The 26,714-nt window shown below is 52.0% G+C and overlaps 3 protein-coding genes across 6 annotated transcripts; 2 read left to right on the top strand and 1 right to left on the bottom strand.

The window, feature by feature from the left end:
• The first annotated feature begins 73 nt into the window (after positions 1–73).
• On the top strand, positions 74–4,757 carry AGMAT (agmatinase (putative)). The gene is made up of 7 exons (XM_071575811.1): positions 74–667; positions 783–985; positions 1,682–1,730; positions 1,855–2,050; positions 2,841–3,020; positions 3,277–3,361; positions 3,480–4,757. The coding sequence occupies exons 1-7, from the start codon at positions 279–281 to the stop codon at positions 3,551–3,553; spliced, it is 1,176 nt and encodes a 391-aa protein (XP_071431912.1). The 5' UTR covers positions 74–278; the 3' UTR covers positions 3,554–4,757.
• On the bottom strand, positions 4,045–18,762 carry DNAJC16 (DnaJ heat shock protein family (Hsp40) member C16). 2 transcript variants are annotated; one of them, XM_071575806.1, is made up of 14 exons: positions 18,533–18,762; positions 15,438–15,504; positions 13,679–14,009; positions 13,290–13,474; positions 11,295–11,399; positions 10,564–10,722; positions 10,056–10,186; positions 9,648–9,831; positions 9,282–9,464; positions 8,947–9,023; positions 8,617–8,697; positions 8,433–8,531; positions 7,833–8,000; positions 4,045–7,439 (listed from the first exon to the last, which is right to left on the bottom strand). In XM_071575806.1, the coding sequence occupies exons 1-14, from the start codon at positions 18,712–18,714 to the stop codon at positions 7,043–7,045; spliced, it is 2,349 nt and encodes a 782-aa protein (XP_071431907.1). In that variant the 5' UTR covers positions 18,715–18,762; the 3' UTR covers positions 4,045–7,042. The 2 variants fall into 2 exon arrangements, with proteins under 2 accessions (XP_071431907.1, XP_071431908.1); XM_071575807.1 differs by having other exon boundaries at positions 7,833–8,003; positions 18,533–18,729.
• CASP9 (caspase 9) lies at positions 18,759–26,714 on the top strand. 3 transcript variants are annotated; one of them, XM_071575809.1, is made up of 11 exons: positions 18,759–18,837; positions 20,270–20,466; positions 21,280–21,499; positions 21,894–21,974; positions 22,144–22,175; positions 22,719–22,895; positions 23,571–23,660; positions 24,532–24,679; positions 25,038–25,217; positions 25,375–25,481; positions 26,175–26,714. In XM_071575809.1, the coding sequence occupies exons 2-11, from the start codon at positions 20,335–20,337 to the stop codon at positions 26,265–26,267; spliced, it is 1,260 nt and encodes a 419-aa protein (XP_071431910.1). In that variant the 5' UTR covers positions 18,759–18,837; positions 20,270–20,334; the 3' UTR covers positions 26,268–26,714. The 3 variants fall into 3 exon arrangements, with proteins under 3 accessions (XP_071431910.1, XP_071431911.1, XP_071431909.1); XM_071575810.1 differs by lacking the exon at positions 18,759–18,837 and adding an exon at positions 18,902–18,923; XM_071575808.1 differs by lacking the exon at positions 18,759–18,837 and having other exon boundaries at positions 20,098–20,466.

The raw sequence follows: 26,714 nt of genomic DNA, 5'->3' as shown, positions 1-26,714 counted from the left end.
CTCCCACCCTGTCCCACTAATCCCTGTGCAGGCTCTGGGTGGAGACGCTCAAGCCAAAGGCTCGCGCTGCTGTGTTTGCTCCCAGTGTTTGCCAGGACTGTGCCATTGGGAAAGGGGGTGACTGGGCTGGATCTCTGCTCTTCCCCAGGCAGTGGGGTGTCTGACTGCACTTTGAACCCTGGAGGGAGGCTTGGTGGAGGCTGCTGGCTCTCTGCCCAGTGAGTGGAGACAGAACAGGCTCCACAGCACCTCTCATCCTGTTCCCTGTGGAACAGAGAATGGGAGTCTGGAGCAGGATGAGGCACCTGCTGTGGGCTGGCCGCTTCCAGCTGCTGCCCCGGCAAGCCGGGCCCTGCACTCGCAAGCTGGCTGTGACCTCTGCAGTGGCTGCCTCACACTGTAGCCCATGGCCCCTGGCTCCTCTGGCCACCTCTGGCTCCTCACGCTGGGTGTCCATGGGGTTCCTCCAGCCCCTGATCCCGGGAGGCAGAGCTCCTTGTCGCTGGGGCTCGCAGTTCAACGTGCCCCCCAGTGCCTTGCTCGTGGCCCGGCCCGTGGGGATCTGCTCCATGATGAGACTTCCCGTGCAGGCGTCAGCGCAGGGACTGGACGCGGCTTTTGTTGGTGTCCCGCTGGACACGGGCACGTCCAACCGGCCGGGAGCCAGGTAAGGGCCGGCTGTGGTGCTGGGGGGCTGGTGCTTCCCTGGCACAGCTCTCCTCTGCTGAGAGGAGTGCTGTGAGCTCTGCCTGGTGGCTTTTCCCAGCTGCTCCATTCCCCAGGTTTGGCCCCCGTCAGATCCGTGCAGAGTCGGCCATGGTGAGGAGGTACAACGGCAGCACCAGGGCAGCCCCTTTCGACTCCCTGCGGGTCGCTGACATCGGGGACGTGAACGTGAACCTTTACAACCTGCCCGACAGCTGCCGCCTCATCCGAGAGTCCTACCAGGAGATCGTGGCCTCCAGCTGTGTGCCACTCACCTTGGGTAAGGACCACGTGTCTCCCTGACCTGCTGCTACATCCCTGCTCAGCCAAACTCCTCCCTCCTGTCGTTCAGTCCAAATGCAGCAGAGGGGGAGTGAATCATCTGTCCCCTGCATGGGACATTGTTGTTGGAATGGCTGTTCTTTGATGCGTGTTTTGTTGGGTCAAAAATGACAAGGGTGGGTCAGTCTGTAAATACAATCAGTGATGTGGTTTTGGTGTCCTGCAAAAGAAGAGCAGGTTGTGTCCTTTGGGACACATCCCTTGTGTCCCTCCAGCTGAGCGAGTGCCTGGCTTTGTGTGAGGCCTGATTTGGGCACATGTTCAAGTTTGCAGCTGTCACAGCTTGGCATCACTAAAGGAAGAGAATGCATAGAGTAACAAGGGGCAAATTGCCAATTACATCATCCTCAGAAGTGGATCAAGTGTCTATTTCTAAGCCCAGTCAAGGGTCCTGCTCCACCAGCTGCCACTGCTGACAGTCCTGCATCTGGTGCTCCCCAGGAGGAAGGAGGAGAGAGGAAGCAACCTGCACTCAGAAGCCTCAGGTTTTCCTTTGGGAGTGAAGCCCTGAAGTGTATAAATAAGTGCAGGATAAACACAAGGAGGGAAAAAAATACCTGAGTATATGTGCAAAGGTAATGAGTGCTGAGCAGCTCGTGCAGTGTGTCACCCCCTCTTCCCTGTCCTGTTGCAGGTGGAGATCACACCATAACATACCCAATCCTACAGGCCCTGGCAGCAAAGTAAGTTTTCAACCTGAACATGTAGAATAAAAACCTGGGAGGCACTTTGGGAATGCTGTCCATGCCATAGGCAGGGCTGTTGTGCACAGGGTGGGCACTAAGGTGTCTGCCCTGTCTCGAGCAGGCACGGTCCCGTGGGCCTGGTGCACGTGGATGCTCACACCGACACCGGGGACACGGCTCTGGGGGAGAGGATCTACCACGGGACCCCGTTCCGGCGCTGTGTGGAGGAGGGGCTGCTGGACTGCAGCCGGGTGGTCCAGATCGGCCTCCGAGGCCCCTCCTACGACCCCGACCCGTATGAGTACAGTCGGAAACAGGTGGGCGGATCCACAGCCGGGCACTGCCTGCTCTCCCTGCCATAAATATCCCCTGTCGTTGATACTCCCTTGGCTTCAGCAGGGATGGAATAAATGATAATAAAATACATGCATTATAATAATACATATAGTATTTATACATATATACATAAATATATGTAATATTTATTATTTCATATTTTTAATATATATTTATAATGCTGTATAACATATAATTATAATAAATAAATATATAGAAATATAAGTAAAATAAATATACATATATAAGTAAAATACGTGTGTAATATAATTTATGATGTAATACATGTGTGTAATATAATTTATGATGTACTTATATATCTACTATTTAAATATTTATATTTGCATTTTGCATAATTTTATATATAAATTTATGTAATTTATAGTATTTATGTAGTATGTACACAATGCACATATTTAAACACTATATAAATATTTATAATAAACAACTGTAATATAGAACTATAATATGTAAATATATAGCTATATTGTATATAAATTTATAATAAGTATATATTAATGAAATAAATCACAAATAAAATAAATGTATTTACATCTTGGCCCGTGTCACTGGCTTGTCCCACAGGACAAGTGTCAGCTCAGTAGAGAGTAATAAAGTGTGGAGAGGGAGTGGGAGGCTCTCCCAGGAGCACCTCTGCAGCTCAGCCCTGGGGTGAGGGTTGATCCCTGCAGAAATCTCCAGCAGTGCAGGGGATGCTCCTCGTTCCCCACCTTTCCCTGAGCAGGTGCCTGTGTGTCTGTGTTCCCACAGGGTTTCAGGGTGGTTCCAGCTGAGAAGTGCTGGATGAAGTCCCTGGAGCCGCTGATGGGGGAGGTGAGGGCTCAGATGGGGGACAAGCCCGTGTACCTCAGCTTCGATATCGATGCCTTAGACCCCGCGTACGCCCCGGGCACCGGCACCCCGGAGATAGCCGGGCTCACACCTGTGCAGGTAAGGGCACTTCAGGGAATGCAGCTGCATTTCCCACTGGGAAGGCCTTGTTTTTGCTCCCAGGCTATGCCACCAGCACAGCAAAACAAAGGCTAAGGAAGGCCTGGGAGCGTTTCCTTGTGTTGCTGAGAAAGGGAAATGTGGGATTTAGCCTGTAGAGGTTGGGTTTCTGTATCAGAATATGGGGAAGGCAGAGCTGTGACTGGTCTGCCATGTCTGATGTGTGTCTTGATCCCAAATCCATTCTTTTTCCTAGGCTTTGGAGATTATTCGTGGCTGCAAAGGCCTGAACATAGTGGGGTGTGACCTTGTGGAAGTTGCACCAATGTACGATGTCTCTGGTGAGTCTTAAAGATCCTTGAGAATAAAACATGTGCCTGGCAGAGGGGGCCATGGGTGAAAGCCATTGGATATTCATGGATTTTTTCCCTTTTTTTGTCTTTTTTTTTTTTTTTTTAGGTAACACAGCCCTGCTGGGGGCAAACCTGCTGTTTGAGATGCTGTGTGTTCTCCCAGGAGTGAAGACACTGTGAGGGCAGTTCCTGCCTGCTCCAGGATGATGCTACTCTGTGTCCCCAGCCAGGCTTTCCATGTCCCCTTCCTCTCATCCAGCTGCAGCCAACCTGGCCTTTGCACCATGGAATAAATGCCATTTAGCTCTAGTAAAGGTAATTTTAGGATGAGAAGCTGTAGGGAGTAGATGGGTTGGAACACCCCCCTTAACTGGGGTCTGGAGCTTTGAAATTGGTCTGGGAAAGGGGCAGGTGACACCAATGATGTTTGGCCTCTGGAACTACTCACCCAGCTCACAGGGCTCCTGGCAAAACTCACTGGTAAAAGGTTTCTCCCATTAGGATGTGGTAGCAAGACAATGAATATAGAGGAAGGGAGGGCAGCAAAGGGCACCTGGGGATCCTGCTGAGGGTAGGGGGATGTTTGACTAAATTTCCTGCTGGTGGAATACCAGGTGTTTCCAATGGCAGGAGTGGTTTAATAGCTCCTGGAAGCAAACACAGAGCCAATCTCATCACACATTAAAATAGTTTATTTTGGTTGCGAACCTGTAATTGTCTTAAAACAAAATTACATCAGTGCCTGATCACAAATACAAAACCAAAACAAACAAAAAAAACCAACAAACAAAAAACAAACAAAAAAAAGACAAGTTTGCCAAATAAGTTAATTCCCCCCCTCCCAGTATCAAAAGTGCAAAATAGGTACCTGGTTTTCAGTCCTACTGGGCAAGCTGCGCTCGTGTCCTGGCTCCTGGTTGTTGTGGGTGAAGGGCAGAGACAGGACAGGGAGGAGTTTGGGAACACCCTCCACTCTGGGGCCTGTGTCCCTTCCCCTCAGCCCCGAGCACTGTGCCATCCCTGGGATCTCACTAGGAGAGTGCACTAGGACTGAACTTCCTCAATCTTTGGATTACGAACCACCACGCATGGAACAGAATCACAAGGGTTAGAAAATGATGGGGTGTGAGGGGTCACAGCTGCTGGGAGAGGGAGGGCAGGTCCTGGGATAAGCAGCTTCTGACCCTGCTCTCCAAGACAGCAAACTGGCACTAAAACCAAATAAACCAGGGGTTAGAGCAGCTTGGCTTTCAATTCAACCCAGGAAAAAGGGTTTCCATAAAACATAAACCAGGAGCTGTGCTGCCATCCAGCCAGACCTGGCAAGGATGGATTGCTGCAAGTGCTCCTTCAACTCAGCTCTGGCTGCAAGGGGAGGTTACTTGTGTTAGGCAGAAAATAAAAACAAGGATTCTGGCTGAATTGGAAGGCCATAAAGCCTTCTCTTCTTCCTCGGGGCAGGGCTGAATTCCCTTGCTGTAGCACAACTAGGCACTTTTTTTTCATGGGTTGAGGGTTTTGTCCTGGTTTCTGACCAGTTGAAGAGATAGCAGAGACCCAGAGAATATTCTTCTGCTTTTTCAATTGTTAAGAAGTTACAGGGAGCCTTCTGGTGGGCTTAAACCTATTTCAGCCACATCCTGCATGGGAAAAGCACAGGAGTACAACAGTGATTGCTCCAGCCAAGTGAAAATGAAGTCTAGAGGCATCAGGGTGGTGTTTTGTTCCTCCTCTGCTCTCCTTCAGCAGATTGTGTGAACCTCAGAGCTTCTGGGCAGGGAGAAGACCTTCCTTCCTTCCTTCCTTCACTCCTTCCCTCTACTTTCTGGGGCCTGGAGCCTGCTGGGCTGAAATTAATCAACCTCACATAGGGTTGGTGGGTACCATTGTAGCCTTTATTTGAAGTACATTTTACAGGGGTCTGAGGTACCTGTGGGGGTCAGAGCACTCCAGTCTGCCCCCAGGGTGGGAGGAATGTGGCAAGGCAGGGCTTTAGGAGCAATTAGGGCATGTAGGCAGTGCAATGACTTGAGCATTCCCAGCTTCCTATGGGATCAGAGCACCTGGCTCAGGGGTTGGCAGTTACTCCTGCTGACTGGCTGCTCTGCTGAGATGGTCACTGAAGTGGCAAGGGCTGTTTGGAATTAACACCATGTCCTTGCTGAGCGCTCTGTGTCAGGCCTCCTGCTCCCATCCCTGCACTTCAGCAGTGATGGAGGATCCATGGAAAGAGACCTGGGCAACAGCATCAGCCCCGGAGCAGTGAAAAGGAAGCAAAAGCCTCACAGGATGTCAGAAGCTCTGCTGCCTCCCTTGATTGCTAGAGGAGTGTTAAGCAGCCATGAGGCTGCTGCTTGCCCTCCCTTCACCTTATCCCAGGGCCACCCTTTCCCAGCAGTGGTGAAGTGGCTGTTGGGGCGCTGCTACAGCAAAGCATCATCCAAACCCTGTTCGAGCCTCACACAGACTTGCAACTTCCAAAAGACAAAAAAAGTACCCAAGCAAACAAACAAACACAAAGCAAGGCAGCAGCCTGAGTGGAGAAACAGAAGTTTGGGGCAAGAAGGCAATGGGCAAGAGGTGGAAACGGGCAAGAGGCTGAAACCCAACATCTCAGCCCCACACCTAAACCAAAAGGAGCTTCACACACACGTGACGGTCGGATGATACAGCACTTCTGGGGCAATGTCTCAAGAATACAATCATTGAAGGATGAGGTTCCTTGGTACAAAGGAAGGTTGGTTTGTACTACAGCTGGAAGGGTGTTTGCAAGGAGCCCAGGTGGCTCCCTGGCAGCTACGTAGAGTTTTTTACACATCTACTGGCTCATAGCAGCTCACGCCTACAATCTGAGGGCGCAGGTAAAGTTATGGCTCTAGGATACATCGTCTAAAATCGACAGAAGCAGAAAAGGCATCTGAAAAATCAACATGACATTTAAATGGCTCAACACTTTGACAGTATTTGCGGCCGTGCAAAACCCTTTTCCTTCCTGGTTATGGTTCAGCTGGTGAAGCTGCACGTGGAACAAGGACACGAGGAGCATGAAACACGCAGATCACCTACGAGCCCACACCACAGGTGAGTCCCAGCTACAGGTTTGCTACGAGGGAGATGCTCCTGACCGGACTCTACATCACTTACCACGGGGAAAGCCGAGGAAGTACAACTGCCTGGTGGGAGGAGGCCTTTCGGAAGGGCAGGGCCTGGGGGGTCTGCAGGGTCTTGCCAGTGTTACACCATGCACTGCACCATGGGCTAAGCACACAGGGACAGGGAGAGAGGGAACCACGACCCAACCTGCGCCACCGGCCACGGTTGGTCCGGACTGAGAGAAGTCACAGGGTTTTTCTTCAACCGAGGTAAAACAAGAGATGGAACAAGGGTGACTCGGGAAGCAGATGTGGCAGGACAAGAAGGGTAAAACAAACTTCTTGGCTCTTCGGTAGGACGGCGTCCAAGCACACGACGGGTCGGTGGAGGGCATGTGGGTGCGCTTGGCTGTGCTCCCGGGCTCCGGACGTGGAGAGATATGTTCTAGTCACCAGCCCAGGAGGGTTCATCTAAAACCTAAGGTCCATTCATCACGTTTGTTTGTGTATTCCTGGAAAGAGCTGTCCCTTGTCATCTTCATAAAAAGTTTGTCCCTTAGAATCTCTGTAAAATCCCTCAGTCTAGTGCAGGCCACGAGGGGATATAGAACCTCTGTAAGGAACCCTCTAGGAGGCGTTCCATCCAAAAGGACAATTTGTGTAATTTGTTTTTAATGGATCTAGATCCCGGGCTGCAGGAGGGTTTCCCTCTGGCTTCCACATGTAATGAGGCATCATAATCCTCACACGATCCCGGGGTTCCCCCTTCGTCCCCTGATCTGTGAGGCTTAAAGAGGCAGAAGTACTTCTTGTGGCCATTCAGAGCCAGGACGTAGCCCGTGTAGTCACGCTCCAGGAAGTGCTTGTCGTACTGGTTTGGGATGGGGGCTGCATCCTGTGCAAACTCCAGCAGGTACTCCAGCCACTCTCGGTGCTTGTCCAGGCTGAGGAAGGAGAAATGAAGAGAGCTGCTCCTGGGAAAAGAGCAGAGAAGGCAGTGGGATTAGCTTGTGTCCTGGGTAAGGCTGGACTCCTATGGACAGGTAAGGATTTGTCAGCACAAGCAGGGCAGAGCACTGTTGCTGCAGATCCTTTTTCAGCACTATTGTGCTCTCTATTTGTTGAAACATGGGCACAGCCAAAGTGGCAGCAGCACCAGACCCATTTGGCCACCATCACAGAGTCTGGCTGCAAAAGGCAACTCAGTTTTTGGTGGCTCATTGCCACTGATGAGTGAAAAGGCCATTTTGCTCACCAGAAATGTCCCCTCTTGGCAATGGAGCCAACTCTGCTCTTCTTGTGTCACCAGAGCTGCATCACACAAGTTGTCACACAGTAAAAGAACCCCAGGAGAGGCCCCAGCCTACCCTGTGAACGTGTAGACTTCCAGGGCAAACTTCTGGAGCAGGGGGGTTTTGGTGGAGTTGGACAGGATCAAGACAACGTTCATGTGCCCCGGCCTCAGGCGCACCAAGTTACTGGTGTAGTTGATGTCCGTTAGCTCAGTCACCTCAACAAAGCCCTTCTTGGGAATCCTGCTGCAACAAAGCAGTGACTGAGTGAAAGGGGAGCAAGGGACCAGGAGCAACTGAGGACAGAGAAACCATGACCACGTTCCCCACCTTGCAATGCTGAGCCATCCCTGTGCCCCATGCCCAAAGCCAGTTTAATTGGTACAACAGCCCAGTCTGGATCTTCCTCAGTGAGTGGGTTAGACCTTTCCCTTTTTCCCAAGGATGTTGTCTGGTGCAAACTCGGTGGGAACTGTTTAATAACCAAGTTAACATCACCCTGTGTCCTGGTTCGTACCACTCCTTCCTGCCTCACTGTGTCCACACTGCCCCACACACAACTGCATTACATCTGTGCAACTCTGGCACTTCTCTGCTCTCCTCTCACTCTACCTGCACAGACACTCCCCAAGCAATCCTTCCACAGAAATTATTTCTGGAGAAATTAGAGGGAACCTGTTACTCTCTTTGCTGAAGTTCACGTCATTCTTCTCTGTCCTTGCAGCAGTTTCTTCTTTCTCCGAGGGTGGAGAGTCCCTTGTGTCACTCGAATCACTGCAGAGGAAGGTGATTTTGTGTGTGTTTAAGGCCCTGGGTTGGACTGCAGAGCTATCCCTGAGGCATTTTGGTGTGCACTCACCTGAAAGCCTGAACAATAACAGTGCCAAAGAGAATGAAGAGTGCAGAGAAGAGCAAGGAGAGCAGAGGCATCATTTCTCGCCTGAGGGAAAGATGTGCAAAGAGCAGTCAGGCCTGAGTTCTCCTTTTCTGCCTGAATTTCATTTCCTCTACCTCAAATAACACCACGTGCCTTCCCCAGAAACTCAGCTTTTTTCTCAGGCCCCAAAGACCATCAAGTTTTTGAACTCTGTCCTGCTCCCACCCAAAAGATGGAAGCTAAAAATGGATCCATTTTAAAATAAGGTGACAGGGAAGCAGTGAAAACCCACAATGGATGCCCAAACTGTACCAGTTACTGTGAAACAAACTGTCCCAGCAGTCTGAGATGTAGTCCAGTGTGGAGTAGAGCCATCGGATAAGGAAGATCTGTGTGGAAAGAATGAAAAGCAAAACACAAATGACAAACCTGCTATGCAGAGCCTCAACAGGACTCCCACCCTGTAAACAGAACCCTGGGCCAAATCAGCTTCAGAGCATGCAATGAGCTTCCTTCCATGAGCAAGAAATCTTGTAAGAGTCTTGCCTTGGTATTTTAAAATATAAATAATGCCTGTGAACAGCCTTCACAAGACTGTCCTCATCCATAACATGGATGTCAGACAGTGGGAAAGGCTGTGCACTTACAGGAGCGAGCTCGTCGTTCAGGTCTGCCACGACAGTCTCTGATGACAGAAGGCCAGGGTCTGTCCTCAGCTGGTCCAGCAGATCCAGGAGGATGAAGTTGTCCTCCTTGCTGCCTTGCCAGGGCTCCTCCAAGGCTTTGTAGGCAATCTTCCCTGCGTTATTGCGCCTCTCCAGAATGACCACCTGGATGAGCCAAGAACACGGCAGAGGTCAGGAGGAAGGGGCTTTTTGTACACACAGGTATGTCAAGTTTCAAACCACTGAATTTGTGGTGTCAGAATTAGGTGCCAGAGAGAGGTATAGTGTAATGTAAATTAAATAACAGGCTAAAAGAAGAAGGGGTTAAAACCAAAAGGAAACCCTCACAGCTGATCTTCCCCGATACTTCTGGTCATCCATCAGCAAGGCGTCTGCAAATTCAGGCTGCCGTTCGTTATAGATGTGCACAAACTTCAGTGTGTCTTTTGTGTTGGCCACAGCAAAAGTCAAAAAGGCCTCATAAGCCTCAGCAAACTTCTCTCCTTCCCCGGTAAGCAAGACCACACAGTGCCTGGGTGATACAACGAGATGGGGGATTAAGAGCCATTCTGAACACAAAAGGAAATGACCACACCCTTTCCACTAGTCAGAATGATGCCAGTGAGGCAGAAACCTCTCTGACACTGTGGATACCGAGCACCATCCAATGCAGTCATTGCCCCTTTCCCTCAGAATCAAACCAAAGTGGCTTTAGGAGCAGCCCCTGAGCCTCAAACAGGGGGATATGTCACTTACTTCCGCTGACGGTGAGACTTCTTGACAGGACACAGTTCCTGGAACAGCCTCTGGTTGGTGAGTCTGGCCACCATGAGGAACTTATTCTGGGAAAGGAAGTCATCAATGAGCTGCTTCTTCATCTCTCGTGCCTGGCAAGGACAAAGAAAGAAGAGGTCAGAACTGAGCAGGATGAGGAGAGGAAAGCTGCTGGATGCTCCTGGCTGAAGCTGGGGAAGGCTGCTGGCCATGGTGGTCCTCACTGCTATTATCTGAGATGTTTTGAGGCCCCTGGACTGGGAACCCACCTGTGTCCACCCTCCTCAGGTCAGACACCAAAACCAGAGCCTGCCAAGCTTCTTCCCTCTGAAGAGGAAGGCTTCCTCCCTCCCTTTCTCCACTGAAGCCTGAGTTTATGCTGAAAACAAACACTCTTTACTCCAAAACAACCACCCTCTTATCATCAGCTCAGTCAGAAAACCTCCACTCCTGTTTCCCATAAGCTCTTGGAGAGGGCTCTGGGCGGTACCTGCACAACATCAGCGGGTCGGTCAATGTGCTCCTTGAAGATCATCATGGTGGGAGTGTAGACGTTGATGTTGTACTGGCTGGACAACTCCTCGGTGCCTCGGAGTCCAACATACACATACCCAAAGGACAGGTAATCTCGGTAGGCAAAGGCAGTCAGCTGGATGGGAGAAATGCCTGATGTGTTTATGTTGGAGAGGGAAGGATTTCTCCCCTGAATGCCTGTGCTGACTTTGCTCTGAGAACACATCCTGCTGTTTAAATGTCACTGGGCTTGTACTGCAAGAGGTACAAGCCCTTCCTCTCCCTCACTGAACCTTTGAGTTCTCTTAGTGAAGGTGGTGGGAGCCTCCATGGATCCACAGCTTTATTTACAGCCTGACATGGGGTTTCTTAGGAAAAGGGCTTTGCAATAACCCAAATTAGACATGTCACAAATGTCTCTAATTCCCAACAAATGTATTCACCAGTGTTGCTGATACCTCTGAAACCCACCCAAACCTTCACATCCATATAAGGTTCATCCAGGTCAGGACATAGAAACAGACTCCTAACAAAGCTGGTCACCTGGCCATGCCATTTCAGACCAACACAAATCACCTTCCTCTCCTAGAACCAATCAGTGGTGCTTGGAGGCATCAGCCCACCCCTGCTCATGGCAACAGTGTGTTTTCTTTTGGAGCATCAGGATTTATAAATAAGTCAACAACACAGTGACAGAAATCACATTACCTTGTATAATAATGGCACAACTGGCATATGATCGAACAGCAGGACGTGGGGCTTGTTGTCCTTCCTCCAGTCAGACAGAAAGCGGATGTAGTTCTTGTCTGTAATCTTTGAACAGAACAGGAGTGTTAGTTTAACATTAGTTCAACCATCAGACATTGTCAGTGCTCCACCATGAGGAGTCTGAATGAGAACTGAGCCTGAAAAGGTGTCCAGCTGTTGCAGAAAGCTCACTGTGGGCTGGTCTTTGTAACAGGTATTCCTGACTAATGCATGAATTACAACCATCACTCTTGAGCCCCTCAACCCTTAGTTATTGCAGCCTCTGTCAGTGCCATTGCAAGTCAATGGTGAGGGCCCTGTCATTCTTGTAACTGTTTGGACCATATATTTATGTATATATATACAATGGGGAGCCAAGGGTTAACAGGCACCCAAGATCTCCATCAAACCTGCTCTGTTCCAGGGTGTGAGACCTCCCTGACCTAGAGGAAGGAGATAAATGGCTGCATTAGCTGTGGAAGGGGAAACAGACCCCACTCTTAGGGTAGGAACTCCAGGACCTGGAGGACAGTAAGTCAAGAGTCCCTTAACTCTTGACAAAGGTGAGGTGAAGTCTGCAAGGAGGGGACAGGCAGGTGAGTGCACTGTGAGGGCTGACCTGGCCACATCACCCTGAAAGGGGTGGTGGGTGCTTTAGGACTCTGCCAAAAATCACTGGGCAAGGCTGAAATGCAGGAATATTTTATCATTTGGCCACAACAACCCCCTGCAGCGCTCCAGGCTGGGCACAGAGTGGCTGGAGAGCAGCCAGGCAGAGGGACCTTGGAGTACTAATTGACAGGAAGCTCAACATGAGCCAACAGTGTGCCCAGGTGGCCAAGAAGGCCAATGGGATCCTGTCCTGTATCAAAAATAGCGTGGCCAGCAGGCCCAGGGCAGTGACCCTTCCCCTGCACTCTGCATTAGTGAGGCCACACCTTGAGTGTTGTGTTCAGTTCTGGACCCCTCAGTTCAGAAAGGATATTGAGGTGCTGGAGCGAGTCCAGAGAAGAGCAACGAGGCTGGAGAAGGGACTGGAGCACAAGTGCTGTGGGGAGAGGCTGAGGGAGCTGGGGGTGTTCAGCCTGGAGAAGAGGAGGCTCAGAGGTGACCTCAGCACTGTCTGGAACTGCCTGAAGGGAAGTTCTGGCCAGGTGGGGGTTGGTCTCTTCTCCCAGGCACTCAGCAATAGGACAAGGGGGCACGATGGGCTCAAGCTCTGCCAGGGGAAATTGAAGTTGGATATCAGAAAAAAATTCTTTGCAGAGAGAGTGCTCAGGGATTGGAATGGGCTGCCCAGAGAGGGGGTGGATTCCCCATCCCTAGAGATTTTTAACCTGAGCTTGGCCGTGGCACTGAGTGCCATGATCTGGTAAAGGGACTGGAGTTGGACCAAGGGCTGGACTCGATGATCTTGGAGGTCGTTTCCAACCCAATCCATTCTATGATTCTATGATTCTATCAACTAGGAGGTTTTACTTATAGCTCTGAAAGGGCTTAAAGTGCCAGCTCCACTTTCAAAGGTCCAAACCAAAACTGGACAAAACAAACAACAGGTCAGTGAGATTTCGCAGACACCAGCAAGGAGTTAATGAGAGGTCTTAAATTTCCTGGATGAAATGCTGAGAAAGGAGAAGGGAAGTGAAATCCAGCAGGTTCCTAACCTAGGCATAACTTTGGCAGGCCCCTGGCAGCTGTGGGGTATCACAGCTGGGGGTACAGCTGGCACTCAAGGCCCTGGTGTGATCATGTAGTGGCAGGATCAGCCCTTTTGCTTGGAGAAGTGTTACAGAGCTGTGTGGTGTGAACTCTTCTGACAGCTCCAGGGTTGGGAGCTTCGTGATGCAGATCAGCTCAGGGCCTGAATTAAACAGATTAGCCACCAGAACAGCCACAGAGAGAGAACTCTCCAGGCAGGCAGGAGAAGCAGCATGTGACACTCCTGCTAGACTGTACCTTTTCCACAAGATTCCCTGGCAGAAGGTTCTCCACGAACTGCCGCAGGTTCTCCCGAACGACGGCGTTGTGGAAGAAGGTGATTTTCCCGTTAATGAGCCCCAGCAGGGTGGGAGTGCTGTGGGCACCCAGGTGGTGGGCGAGGCGCCGCTCGTACCCTGCATGGACAACACCGATTCCTGCCCCTGGAAAAGGAGAGCAGCAGGGTCAGGTGAAAGATATCCCAGAGGAAAACTGACAACCTGCTCCCCTGCCCAGTGCCCTGGAGTTAGTAATGGTTGGGAAAGCATTAGGATGAATCTCTGAGGAAATCTAAAGCTTAAACAGAGTCCTGCAAAGCTGAAGGTAAACGCTGGATGCACATCCAGCCTCAACAGCCTCATCCTTACCCAGCACCTCCAATTCCTGAGCGACTTCCTTCCACACAGGCTCGATGTGGATGCAGCTGAAGCACCAGTCCGAGGTGATTTTAATGAGGTAAGGTTTCCTGAAACTATCCGGCACGATTTCATTGATGTAGTGGGAAAAGTGGAGCAAATACTTCTCGTCGGAGGTGTCGCGTCTCTCCGAGTTGAAAGGGAAGTGGAAGAAGGACTCATCAAAATAGAAGCCGTCGTGGAATCGATGGAACTGGCGATGCTGGTGCTGAGAGAAGCCCTGGCCTTCCCCAGCATCTCCATAGCGATCAAAGTTCGCCCTCTTTTCCTCGTTGGAGAGAATCTGGGAAGCAGATGAGAGAAAAACCATGAGGGGGAACTGCCCTGACTGTAATCCCTGCTGGGTAAGGAATGTGTGGGCTAAATATTCTGGAAAAGGGAACTGTTGCATCCCTCCAGGCTCACTGTGGTAAATAAGCATTAAAAAAAGCCAAAGCCCAAAGAAAAGGAGTTCCTAAATCCAGAGTGCTGCACCCACTTCTGACACCAACAGCTCCTTGGGTTGGGAACATCCCATGTTGAGATTCCCACAAATGCTCTTTTCTGGAGCAGCTTTTGCTGGTGTCTCTTTGAACCTGGAGGGTTTTCTTGGCGCATCAGAAAGTGCCAAAAGTTTCACCAAGAAGCCCTGACTGTAATCCCTGCTGGGTAAGGAATGTGTGGGCTAAATATTCTGGAAAAGGGAACTGTTGCATCCCTCCAGGCTCACTGTGGTAAGCTTTAAAAAAGCACCAAAGCCCAAAGAAAAGGAGCTCCTAAATCCAGAGTGCTGCACCCACTTCTGACACCAACAGCTCCTTGGATTGGGAACATCCCACGTTGAGATTCCCACAAATGCTCTTTTCTGGAGCAGCTTTTGCTGGTGTCTCTTTAAACCTGAAGGTTTTCTTGGCGCATCAGAAAGTGCCAAAAGTTTCACCAAGAAGCCCTGACTGTAATCCCTGCTGGGTAAGGAATGTGTGGGCTAAATATTCTGGAAAAGGGAACTGTTGCATCCCTCCAGGCTCACTGTGGTAAGCTTTAAAAAAGCACCAAAGCCCAAAGAAAAGGAGCTCCTAAATCCAGAGTGCTGCACCCACTTCTGACACCAACAGCTCCTTGGATTGGGAACATCCCACGTTGAGATTCCCACAAATGCTCTTTTCTGGAGCAGCTTTTGCTGGTGTCTCTTGGAACCTGGAGGGTTTTCTTGGCGCATGAGAAAGTGCCAAAAGTTTCACCAAGAAGCCAGAAGCCCCACAAAGAAACTGCCTTTTTTTGGCAGGGAAATAAAGATTTACTTTTATTTTCATGGGCTTGGCTGCCAGAAACTGGGGCAGCCAATTTCCACAGCAATGTGCAAATAACTTCTACTAAGAATAATTTGAGGTGACCAAAGCCCTGTGATGATTAATGTTGCTTACATCACCCCAAAATGCTTTTATGTACATGTGAGATGGACAAGACACTGCCCAGCCAGGCAGTGCTTACTCTCTCCTCCCTCCTTTGAGGCTTTTTAGCTACAACACAGTAGGCCTGCAGCAAAATATTTGCAGCAAAAGCCACGCTGGTGACTCCAGTGGCTCTGTCAACAAAGCTGAGCAAACTTTTTGTGTGGGTAGTGCCCACCTCTACAGGGTCAAGCACCTTTCCCATGTAGAAATACAGAGGAAAAGCACAGAAAAATAAAGTCACTAAATGACAGCAGGAGTCTACAAGAAGCACGAGTTACCTCGTAGGCCTTGCTGATCTGGATGAATTTGTCTTCTGCTCCCGGGTCCTTGTTTTTGTCAGGGTGCCTACGAGGCAGAACAGGAGGAAAAGGGGTCAGTGGTTCCCTAGAGGGCACAGGGAACTGTCAGGCTCTGTTTGGAGGTGAGCAGAACACAGACAGTTCTGGTGTGCAGGGGCATCCTCAAGAATGAGATCAGATTTATACCCAGCACGTGCTGTCCCTGTCCCAAACCCCACCCCAAACCCCAGCACTGGGATGCACGTGGTGTCCCTGTGGAGCTGTGCCTCTGTCTGATCCACCACCACCAGCCCAGCACTCTCCTAGCAATGCACCAGAGCCAACTGCTCCTCTCTGCCCTGTCATTCCATGTTCCCCAGGGCTGGATCAGGCAGGAAACTCTGGAATACTCTGATTTTAGTCTGAAATGGAGCTGTGACAGAACTCTGGGAAAGGCAGCAGAAACGGAGCCCACCTGATGTTGGGGAGAAAAAATCCACCTCAAGGTGGGGCCAACAGTGTTTGACACCTTCATTAATGGTCTGGATGAAGGGATGGGGCTCTGCAGGCAACACAGAACTCTGGGAGCAGCTCCTGGGCACGTGGGCACAGCTGCCACCCTGAGGGACCTTGGCAGGCTGGAGAAATGGGCAATGTCACCAAGGTCAGGAGGAAACACCAAGTCCTGCCCCAGGGGAGGAGGAACCCCCGGCAGGACCTGAGCCAGCAGTGCCACCTCAGAGCACACACAGACACATCCCAGGCTGCAGCCTGGAATTCCATGAAATGTGGCCCAGAGGGGTCTGAGCACCATCTCTGAAGGATCTCAGGGCTGAGGTGGAGCCAAGGCATGGGAGAACCTGCCCCCAGAGGGGATCCTGCAGCTCCACCACCCAGAGCAGCCACACACCAACAGAAAAGAACTTGAGGGGCTGGAGCGGGGCCAGAGAAGAGCAACGAGGCTGGAGAAGGGACTGGATGTGGCTCTGAGTGTCCTCTGAAACACCTCCAGGGACAGAGAATCCACCACATCTTGATCCAACCCCACTGTGATCACCAGCCCAGGGCACTCTGTGCCCTGGTCTGGTGATCACAGTGGGGTTGGATCAAGGGTTGGACTTGATGATCTCAGAGGTCTCTTCCAACCCAACTGAGAAGAGAAGAGCAACGAGGCTGGAGAAGGGACTGGATGTGGCTCTGAGTGTCCTCTGAAACACCTCCAGGGACAGAGAATCCACCATGTCTTGATCCAACCCCACTGTGATCAGGGACAGAGAATCCTCCCTCAGCTGCTGCCCTGCATATCCACTGGGTTCTTCCTTAAATCCCTTCCTGCCACAGCCCTTAGGGATGTCTCATGCCAGACAACAGCCCTGGGTGAGGCTCCTTCCCCAGGCAATGCCTCAAGCCTGCCCCTCACCACACACCACGGATGCAGGGGGTGTGACATGGGTGCATCTGATGCTTTCCCTCCCACAGCACAGGGGATGAATTGCCCTTGGACAGTGACATATCAACCTGAGACTCACACCCTGGTGTATTAAAGTTCCCTTTTGAGTAAGGGAGAACTTTTTATCCCCAGAGTCAGACTCCAGGAGAATCTTTCCCCATAGTCAGACTCCAGGAGAACTTTCCCCCTTGTAACCAGACTCCAGAAGAACTTTCTTCCCCATAGCCAGATCCTGGGAAAACTTCTTCCCCTTGTAACCAGACTTTGGAAGAACTTTTTCCCCCTCAGCCAGACTCTGGGAGAACTTTCCTCCCTGTAGCCAGACTCTGTGAGAGTTTTCTCCCATAGCCACACTCTAGGAGAACTTTTCCCTCTTGTAACCAGACTCTGGAAGAACTTTCCTCCCCGCAGCCAAACTCCACGAGAACATTTTCTCCCACAGCCTGACTCTGGGAGAACTTTTCCCTCTGTAGTCAAACTCCAGGATAACTTTCCACCCTATAGCCAGATCCAGGAGAACTTTTTCCTCCTGTTGACACTCTGGGAGAATTCTCCCCCCATAGCCAGACCTTAAGAAAATTCTCCCCACCACAGCCAAACTCTGGGAGAACTTTCCCCTCTGTAGTCAGACTCCAAAGGAACTTTTTCCCTCATAGCCAGACTCTGAGAGAATTCTCCTCCCATAGCCAGACTCCAGGAGAACTTATCACCCCATGGTCATATTCCAGGAGAACTTTCCCCCCCCCCCCCCTAGGAAGACTCGGGGAAAATTCTTTCCCCCCATGGTCAGACTCTGGGAGAACTTTTCCCCCCATAACCAGATTCCAGGAGAACTTTCCCCTCCTTGACAGACTCCAGGAGAGCTTTTCCCCCCATAGCCAGATTCCAGGAGAACTTCCCCCTCTTGCCAGACTCCAAGATAACTTTCCCCCCTTTGCCAGACTCCAGGAGAGCTTTTCCCCCCATAGCCAGATTCCAGGATAACTTTCCCCCCTTGCCAGACTCCAGGAGAGCTTTTCCCCCCATAACCAGATTCCAGGATAACTTTCCCCCCTTGCCAGACTCCAGGAGAGCTTTTCCCCCCATAACCAGATTCCAGGATAACTTTCCCCCCTTGCCAGACTCCAGGAGAGCTTTTCCCCCCATAACCAGATTCCAGGATAACTTTCCCCCCCTTGCCAGACTCCAGGAGAGCTTTTCCCCCCATAGCCAGATTCCAGGAGAGCTTTTCCCCCCATAACCAGATTCCAGGATGACTTTCCCAGCCTTGCCAGACTCCAGGAGAGCTTTTTCTCCCATAGCCAGATTCCAGGGAAACTTCCCCCCCGCTCCCTCCCAGCCAGACTCTGGGAGAATTCCCCCCCATAGCCAGACCCCAGGAGAACCTTTCCCCCCATAGCCAAACTCTGGAAGAACTTTCCCCCCCTGTAACCTGATTCTGGGAGAACTTTCCCCCGCACACCCAGATTCCAGAGGGTCTCCCAGCCGGGATCGCCGGCACGGGGGACACCCGCCTGGCTCCAGGGACTCCGGGGGAGCCCCTGCGCTGCTGCCGCCGCTCATCCGCGCTGCACCCCGGGGCGAGGCGCCTCAGCAGCATCACGGCCGGGTGTCCCCGCGCTGGGGCGGAGAGCGCAGCACGTACCATTCCCGGGCGAGCCGCTTGTAGGCCTTCTTGATGTCGGCCTGGCTGGAGGTGCGGCCGACCCCCAGCACGCGGTAGGGGTCGAAGTCCGGCAGCGCGGCGGCGGCGGGCGGGGCGGGCAGCGGCAGGAGCAGCAGCAGCAGCGGCGGCAGCAGCAGCAGCAGTGCCCGGGCCGGCTCCATGTCCGCGGCGCCCCGGGCCGAGGCCGCGCACGGGCCGCCCTTCCCTCCCCGCCGCTTCCGGCGCGCCCGCCCGCGTCGCCATGGAGACCGCGGCGCTTCCGGGAGCGGCGGGGCCCGCAGTGGGTGAGTGAGTGTCCCGGTGGGGACAGCGCTCTGTGCTTGGCGTCGGGGGGGAAATGAGGGTGGTGATAGGCTGAGGGGCAAGGATGGTGAGCGGCTGAGGGCGCTTGGTGTGCTCGGGTGAGGGCACTTGGTGTGCTCCGCTGAGGGGAGGCCTCACTGCGGGCACAACTTCCGTGTGAGGAGCCCGTGCTGAGCTTTGCTCTGTGGGACCAGGAGCAGCACCCGGGGAGTGGCCTGGAGATGGGCTCAGCTGGTCAGAGCTGAGAACACCAGGGGTTGAGCCCTGTGGGGGCCACTCTCCTAAGGGTTGGACTTGATGATCCTTGTGGGGCCTTCCAACTCGGAGTATTCTGGGATCTGGGATCTCAGGTTGTGCCAGGGCAGGGTTAGGTTGGATCTCAGGGAAAGGCTCTTCCCCCAGAGGGTGGTGGGCACAGCCCCGAGGCTGCCAGAGCTCCAGGAGGGTTTGGGATGTTCTCCAGGCACAGGGTGGGATTGTTGGAGATGGTTCCTCTGCAGGGTCAGGAGTTGGACTGGATGACCCTGGTTGGTCCCTTCCAACTCAGCATGTTCTGAGATCTCAGGAGGGTTGGGATGGATCTCAGGGAAAGGTCCTACCCCAAGAGGGTGGTGGGCACTGACCAGGCTCCCCAGGGCAGTGGGCACAGCCCCCCAAAGCCACCTGAGCTCCAGGAGGGTTGGGATGTTCTCCAGGCACCCATCTCTGCTCTCTGGCAGGGAATGGGCTGGAAGGACTTCAGGTTGGAGCTCAGAAGGTCTTTCCCTCAGTGGGCACAGCCCCAGCCTGGCAGAGCTCCAGGAGGGTTTGGATAATTCTCTCAGGCACAGGGTGTGACTCTTGAGGATGGGCCTGTGCCGGGCTGAGGGTTGGACTCGATCCTTGTGTGTCCCTTCCAGCTCAGGATATTCTGAGATTCTGGGGTGTTCTGCTTTTTGCTCAGTCATGTTTATCTTAAGTCAAGGACCTTTTTCTTGTCTCGTGCTTTGCTATTGAGGAGATTCACAAAGAGTCTGGGAGGGAGCATAGCTGGGATAGGTGACCCAAACTGGCCAGAGGGATATTCCATTCCACAGAACGTCACACCCAGTATAGAAACTGTGGGGAAGTTACGGGGAACGGGTCGATCTGAGTTCAGCCTGTGGAGAAGAGACACTGAGAGGGGGGAAAAGTTCTCCTGGGGTCTGGCTATGGGGGGAATTCTCCATGTCCGTCCGTGTCTGCAGGGAGGGGGCACAGAGTGGATCAGCCTCTGCTCGGGGGTGCCCAGCAGAGGAACAGGAGGGAGTGGGGACAAACTGACATACAGGAAGTGCCACCTGCTCATGAGGAAGAACTTCACAGTGCGGGTGCGGGGATTTCCCAGCCAGGGTGTGGAGTCTCCATCTTTCCATCCCGTGTGGATTATCCCAGGTGCCTCACAGCCTGACGCGGTGTGTGTTTGTGGGACTCTCTGAGCCGCTGGAGGCTCCGGGGCGATGGAGGAGCGGCAGCGCCGGGCACTGCGGCGCGGGCGGGCACGGCTGGTGGCGGCGCTGCGGGTGGAGCCGCTCTGGGACCCGCTGGAGCAGCGCGGCATCTTCACCCGAACCATGCTGGAGGAGCTGCAGGTGGGCTGGGGAAGGGTCTGGGTCACTGAGCACCAGGGGTGGCCCAGGGAGAGATCCGGGTCACTGAGCACCAGGGGTGGCTCAGGGAGGGGTCTGGGTCACTGAGCACCAGGGGTGGCTCAGGGAGGGATCTTGGTAACTGAGCACCAGGGGTGGCTCAGGGAGGGGTCTTGGTAACTGAGCATCAGGGGTGGCTCAGGGAGGGGTCGGGTTTGAGCACCAGGGGTGGCCCAGGGAAGGGGTTGGGGTCACTAAACACCAAGGGTGGGCATGGAGAGTGGCTCCTGTGTACCCCAAACCCCAGTCACAGGCCAAGGGGATGGCCCCTTTGTCCCCTCACTCTGGTGACAAGCCTGGTGGGTGGTCCTTGCCTCTCCCCACCCCACACCTTGTTGCTTCTTGTCCCCAGCCCCAGGTAGTGCCCGCCATGGGGGTTCCTCCTTGAATCCCCATCCCAACCTGGTGATAGTATTCCCATTTCCACTCTCAGTGGCAGGTGACAGGCCTGGGGATATTTTACCCTGTCCTGCCCACCAGTGACAGCCTGGGGGTGCCTGTTTGTCCCCTGGGACCAGCCTGGGAGTGCTCCCTACTCCCTTTGCCTCCAAGGGAGGTGACTGTTGTGGTTGGAAGGAGGTCAGGTCTGGGTGTTGGGTGGCTACTGGAGGTCTGTGTGACTGTGTCCACTGGGTTTTGTTCACCCTGTATCCACATGCTGTGTGCAGATCCCACATTTTCCCTCTTTGGGAGCAGGCAGAAGGGCTGCCCAGGTGTCACAAGTACACTTTTTTCCTGTTCTTGCCTCCTCTGCAGAGCGCCGGCAGCCGAGCAGACCAAGCCCGGCAGCTGATCATCGACCTGGAGACTCGAGGCAGGCAGGCTTTCCCTGTGTTCCTGTCCATCCTGCAGGACACAGGGCAGGCTGACCTTGCTGACATGCTGCTCCAGGAGTGCCAGTCCCCCCTGGCACCAGTGCAGCCCCTGGACCTGCGACCTGTGGAGCTGGAGCTGCAGGGAGAAAAGGAGCATAAAAGTTAGTGCTGAGTGTGGGGAACTTTTTGTGGCAAACAGCAACGCTGGGAGTGGCAGCTGGAACCCCTCTTGCCATGAGCAATAGTCTGTGAAGTTCTATCCTGGTAGAGGTGACCACAAAGAGTTATTGGGGGAATCATCAAATCCCAGAACAATTTGGGTTGGAAAGGACCTTCAAGCTCATCTTACTCCACCTCCTGCCATGGGAAAGAGCACCTTCCACTAGCCCAGTTTGCTCCAAGCCGTGTCCAGCCTGGCCTTGAACACTGCCAGGGATGAGGCAGCCAGTTTGTCTGGGCAGCCTGTATGTCCCACCTTCCAGCAGAGAAGCTTTTAAGCTCCAACTCTGTGCATGTTAGGAGCACCCCATGTATTTTTGTCCCATGTCATTACAGATGTGGCCCTTCCTGAACGTTTGTCCTTTCCAGTCCAAGCTGAGAGTGAAAAACCTCTAAGAACTTCCATGCCAGCCCAGGGTAAGCTGCATCCCAGGCTCTTCCAGGGAGATAACATGCCAGGGTTACCTTGTTTCCAGCAGGGTGGGAAGGGGGAATTGTGTCAGGAAAGATTGATGTGAAGTGTAGGAGTATGATGTCTTGTTGTGAAGTGCCATGAGCTAAATCCTGGGTCTGTTGTGTGTTTTAGGTTCTGCTGTTGACAAGAGGAGCCGTGACCTGGTTAGTATTTGGGTAGGCTGAAGGTGTTCCCTCCTGGGCAAAAGGTCTGTGTCTCATGGGTAGCTCTGGAAAATATCCCTGGAAGAGCTGCTTTGTGTTACCTGAGCAATTGCTCTGAGGTTGATGCTGTTGAAATGGGGCCACTTGGCTTAAGAGTGGGTCGACCAAGCCAGATCTTATGTGATTATCACAGTGATAACATAAATTCTTGGCTCCTTGAGGTGAGGTTTGATGATGATGATGCCTAAAAAACATTCCCAGAAGCTTCAACTTGCTGCTGGAGATGCCATCAGGTGAAGCAACAGCAGGTTTTCCACAAAGGATTTCCCCAATTTAGTGGTTTTTTTCTGCTCCCAGCTGCTGTTGAGAATGTGTGTGTGAAGAACAGATGCTCTTACCCATCCCTAGGTTTAGAGAAATAAAAGAGCTCTGAAACAAGCCACTTTAAGGGCTCCCATTCCCCACTGGTTTGAGGAATCCTGCTGGATTAGCCAGCAAACACTTGGAATAAGAGGGAGTTTAACTGTGATGTGTCCCTGCCAGGTGTATGAGCTGAAAGCAGATCCCTGTGGGCACTGCCTGATCCTCAACAACGTCAACTTCTCCAGAGACTCAGGTCTGTCGACCCGAGTGGGCTCCGACATCGACTGTGAGAAGCTGGAGCGGCGCTTCAAGGCCCTGCACTTCAACGTCCTGACTCGGCGGGATCTGAGAGCTCAGGTTAGCCTGGCCGTGTCCTGTTGGCACAGGGGATGAAGGCTGAGCCCCTGGAAGTGATGGGGATGTGTTAAGGGATGTACCCCCACACCAGCAGCATGACAAAAGCCCCACATAAAGAAACAGCCGCTTCCGTCCTCTTGTTTTCCTGTCATGCTGTGAAAGAGGACCTTGCATGTTTTCAGCCTTCTGCCTAAATGTTGTATCCTGGTTGTGATTTGCAAGGAAATGGGTGAGGCTGTGTTTGGGGATAGCTGGGACAGCCTTAGGGCTGTGTGTCTGTCTGTCTGTACAGCCCTCAGCTGTTGTTTGAAGTGGTGAGGGGGGATCTTGGTCATCCACAGTGACCACTGAAAGTAAAACGTGGTTCTCTACTCACCCCCTGCTCCTGGTCAGAAGCAGCAGATTTCAGTACATAAATCATGTGGAAGTGTGTTTTTATTGCTGTAAAGAGTGCAGAGAGGTGAGAAGTTCATGATTGAAGCTGCCAGTGTCAAATAAGGGCAGAGACACAGAAATACTCACTGCCAATGGTTCTTGCTGCCTGTCCTTGGGACTCACCTTATCCTGTGGCAGAGATCTTCCAGGTCCTTCCATGCAGCAGCCCAGTTAGAGCAGGGCTCAGCAGTAATTTGTAACATGATTCAGAAAAGTCTTACTGTGATGTTTTCCATGTAGGAAATGGTTTTGGAGCTGCAGGAGCTGGCACAGCAGAACCACAGTGCCTTGGACTGCTGCATCGTGGTCATCCTTTCCCATGGCTGCCAGGTGGGTTCATCCCATCTCTCCCTTTGCTCCTTAGGCATGGAAGGGAGGTCTCAGGCAAGGCAGGAGGGAAGAAGTGGTCTGTCACTGCAACCTCCTATCTGGGATAAAGAAAATGGGAGCTTCTCTGGTGTAGTCTGATCCAGTGCTGCCTGTGGACAAGTGTTTTCTGTTTGGGAAGTTGGAACTGAACAACTGAAGAGAGGTCATGCTCACACTCATGCTGTGGTTGTTCATAAAATCATGGAGTATCCAGAGTTGGAAGGGACCCACAGGGATCACTGGGGCCAACTCCTGGCCCTGCCCAGGACACCCCAGCAATTCCATCATGTGCCTGAGAGCACTGTACAAATAGTCCTTATGCTCTGGCAGCTTTGGGTTGTGACCACTGCCCTGGGGAGCCTGTTCCACTGCCCACCCACCCTCTGGGTGAAGAACCTTTTCCTAATATCCAGCCTAAACCTCCCTGGTACAGCTTCATGCCATTAGTTAGTCCTTCCAGTTCCTCCAGCTCTGCTGGGGAGATGATATTAGCAGTAAAGCCTGTTTATTCCAAGTCAGAGTTCTTGAAGGATGAGGAGAGGAATTGTTTGGAAGATGGTGGATGTTGCAGGCCTGTTGTCCCAGAGGATGAAGAGCTCTGTTGCTGGAGGAGGTGGGATAGGAGATGGATAACAGAAGTTGGATTGCTGGATTTTAGTGCATTCCAGTTGACTTCTGGGTGTCCCCTCACCCTGACTTGGCCACAGGGATTTGCACAACCACCAGGATTTGTTCTGGTACCTTTAGGCCACAAAACACTCCATGGGAAATGAGCCCCCTTGGAACTGGCCCCACCATCCCCATCACCAGCTCCTGCATTTTCCTCTTGCAGATGAGCCATATTCGGTTTCCCGGAGGCGTTTACGGAACGGATGGAAAACGCATTCCCATAGAAAAGATTGTGAACTATTTCAATGGGTCCAATTGCCCAAGTTTGAGAGGAAAACCCAAACTCTTCTTCATCCAGGCCTGTGGTGGAGGTGAATCTTTGTCTTGGCTCTGGTAGTGCTGGGCTTTGGAGGTGTGGTTAGGCTGTGGCTTTGGTTCCCTTTCTGTTTGTCACCTGTTTCTCTCTCCAGCTGTCTCCTCTTTACTCTGTGCTGAGGGGCTGCTCCAGCTCTTGGGCCAGAAGGTCGATGTGGAAACACAGAGTGAGGAATTTTGTGTGAATCATCAGAGGTTGGAACTTGACCAGCTCAGCCAACGGGCCAAAAAGCCTTGTTTTGTTCTAGGACCTTTGTCCTTTTCTTTCTCCATGTTTTCTCAGTGTTGGATGTACAGTTGGGAATCCCCTGGATGAGATGAACACAGGAACTGTCTCATTGCTGCTTTTTGCAGAACAAAAAGATCGAGGCTTCATAGTGGATTGTGATTCACCTGAAGATGAAGCTCCTGGAGCTTCTTTGGAATCGGATGCGACTCCTTTTCGGGCTCTGTCGGGTAACGTGGATGAGCCAGATGCCATTTCCAGTTTGCCCACACCCAGTGACATCTTGGTCTCCTACTCAACTTTTCCAGGTGACAATCCTTTGCTGAGGAATTACCAAAAAAGTCAGAGCTTCATGGCCAACGTCAGGGGCAGTTCAGGGCAACCAGCTCCATTGGGGCAGCAGGAATCAGCAGGATGAGAACAGCTGATGGGCTTTGGCATAACATTGTCTTTCTTTGTCTGAAGGTTTTGTCTCCTGGAGGGAGTCGACAGGCTCGTGGTATGTGGAGACACTGGACACTGTGCTGGAGAGATATGCCCATTCAGAACATCTGCAGAACATGTTACTGCGGGTAAATGTCTTTTTTTTCCTGCTTTTTGTGGTTGTGATGAAGGAAATAGTCAGGAATGTGATTAGTCAGGGTGTGGAGGCCTACAATTAAAAAAAGAATGAGGATATTGAGGATATTGGAGGTACTGCAGAGAGATTTAATTTTGAAGAAAGTGTCTGGCCTCAATCTGCCAAAAATTACTGCAAGGTTTCTCCAGTGAGGAGTAATCCTGGCAATAGAGGCTTTAATCTTTCCAAGGAAATACCTAAAAATGGCATAACTTGTCCCATCCTTAAAAGGCCAAGCTGATGGGACTTGGGTGCTGTCACAAGCATGTCCTGGGGATGGAGGATGGGTCTGGATGTCACTGTGCTTCTTTGGCACGTGGTGGCATGGCAGCTATCAGTTTCAAAGGAGTAGCATGAGACCCTCTCTGCTGGCTGGTGTTCAGTGCAAGGAAGTGACAGGCATGTCTGGAAGAAAATGGTTGAAAAGAGAATTTGCTTCTGGCTCATGCCAAGAAGCACCTGCCAGAGGCAGTGGTGGGTGGTATCGCTGAGATTTCTTGAAAAATTGTTCCCCTGGGTTCACTTCATCTTTGCCAGTGAAGAGGTCTCATATTAAGAGTCCTGGCAGCTCTCATGTCCCATAGTCCCATTCCTGACCCCTGTTACTGAGCTTCCTGCTCCCCAGCCACTCCCCTTCTGTTCTCAGGTGGCAAACGCTGTCTCGGCCAGGGGGATCTACAAGCAGATCCCAGGATGTTTCAACTTCCTTCGTAAAAATTTCTTCTTCATGTGTGACTGACACGTGAGCTCTGAGGTCCCTGCCAGGTGTGAGAGTTCCTTCCCTGTGGCCAGGTGAAACCTGTGCCTGCCGTGACTCGGCGTCGATGCTTCCGGTGGACTTTTTCTGTCTGTTGAGATGTTTGTCCTTGCTGTGAAGAGCACAGTCCTTGCTGTGAAGTAGAGATGAGGTGGACATTGTGCTGTGCCCATGGGAAATGCTTGGGATGGAGCAGGAAGGCTCTTTTTTGGGATAGATGCCAGCCTGGAGCTTCTGGAGCACCTCTGGCTCTTCGTGTGGCCATTCTTGGCCTCAGAGTGCTTTTCCTTGCTGATGGTGATATTTGTGTCCTGTGCTGCCCGAGGTAACTGATTCATGGAAGTAAAGTCTGGCCCTCCCGTGGAATGGGATGAGTTTTGCAATCAATGTTTCTAATAAATGCAAGGAAAAAGCAAATCTTTTGCTGTA

Source organism: Pithys albifrons, chromosome 22 (genome assembly GCF_047495875.1).
Source record: "Pithys albifrons albifrons isolate INPA30051 chromosome 22, PitAlb_v1, whole genome shotgun sequence".
NCBI classification, from domain to species: domain Eukaryota; kingdom Metazoa; phylum Chordata; class Aves; order Passeriformes; family Thamnophilidae; genus Pithys; species Pithys albifrons.
The sequence above is the reverse complement of the archived record's forward strand: the minus strand, read 5'-3'. Positions and strand labels throughout refer to the sequence as shown.

Bases quoted from the DNA above. Each gene is read 5' to 3' on its own strand.
- AGMAT (XM_071575811.1), top strand. From the start codon at position 279: ATGGGAGTCTGGAGCAGGATGAGGCACCTGCTGTGGGCTGGCCGCTTC. The intron at 986-1,681 runs GTAAGGACCACG...GTCCTGTTGCAG, and splicing joins CTGTGTGCCACTCACCTTGG to GTGGAGATCACACCATAACA. The intron at 2,051-2,840 runs GTGGGCGGATCC...GTGTTCCCACAG, and splicing joins ATGAGTACAGTCGGAAACAG to GGTTTCAGGGTGGTTCCAGC.
- DNAJC16 (XM_071575807.1), bottom strand. From the start codon at position 18,714: ATGGAGCCGGCCCGGGCACTGCTGCTGCTGCTGCCGCCGCTGCTGCTG. The intron at 13,475-13,678 runs GTAAGGATGAGG...CTCCTTTTCCAG, and splicing joins TCAGGAATTGGAGGTGCTGG to GGGCAGGAATCGGTGTTGTC. The intron at 9,024-9,281 runs GTAAGTGCACAG...CTTTCCACACAG, and splicing joins TGAACGACGAGCTCGCTCCT to ATCTTCCTTATCCGATGGCT.
- CASP9 (XM_071575809.1), top strand. From the start codon at position 20,335: ATGGAGGAGCGGCAGCGCCGGGCACTGCGGCGCGGGCGGGCACGGCTG. The intron at 24,680-25,037 runs GTGAATCTTTGT...TGCTTTTTGCAG, and splicing joins CATCCAGGCCTGTGGTGGAG to AACAAAAAGATCGAGGCTTC. The intron at 25,482-26,174 runs GTAAATGTCTTT...TTCTGTTCTCAG, and splicing joins TGCAGAACATGTTACTGCGG to GTGGCAAACGCTGTCTCGGC.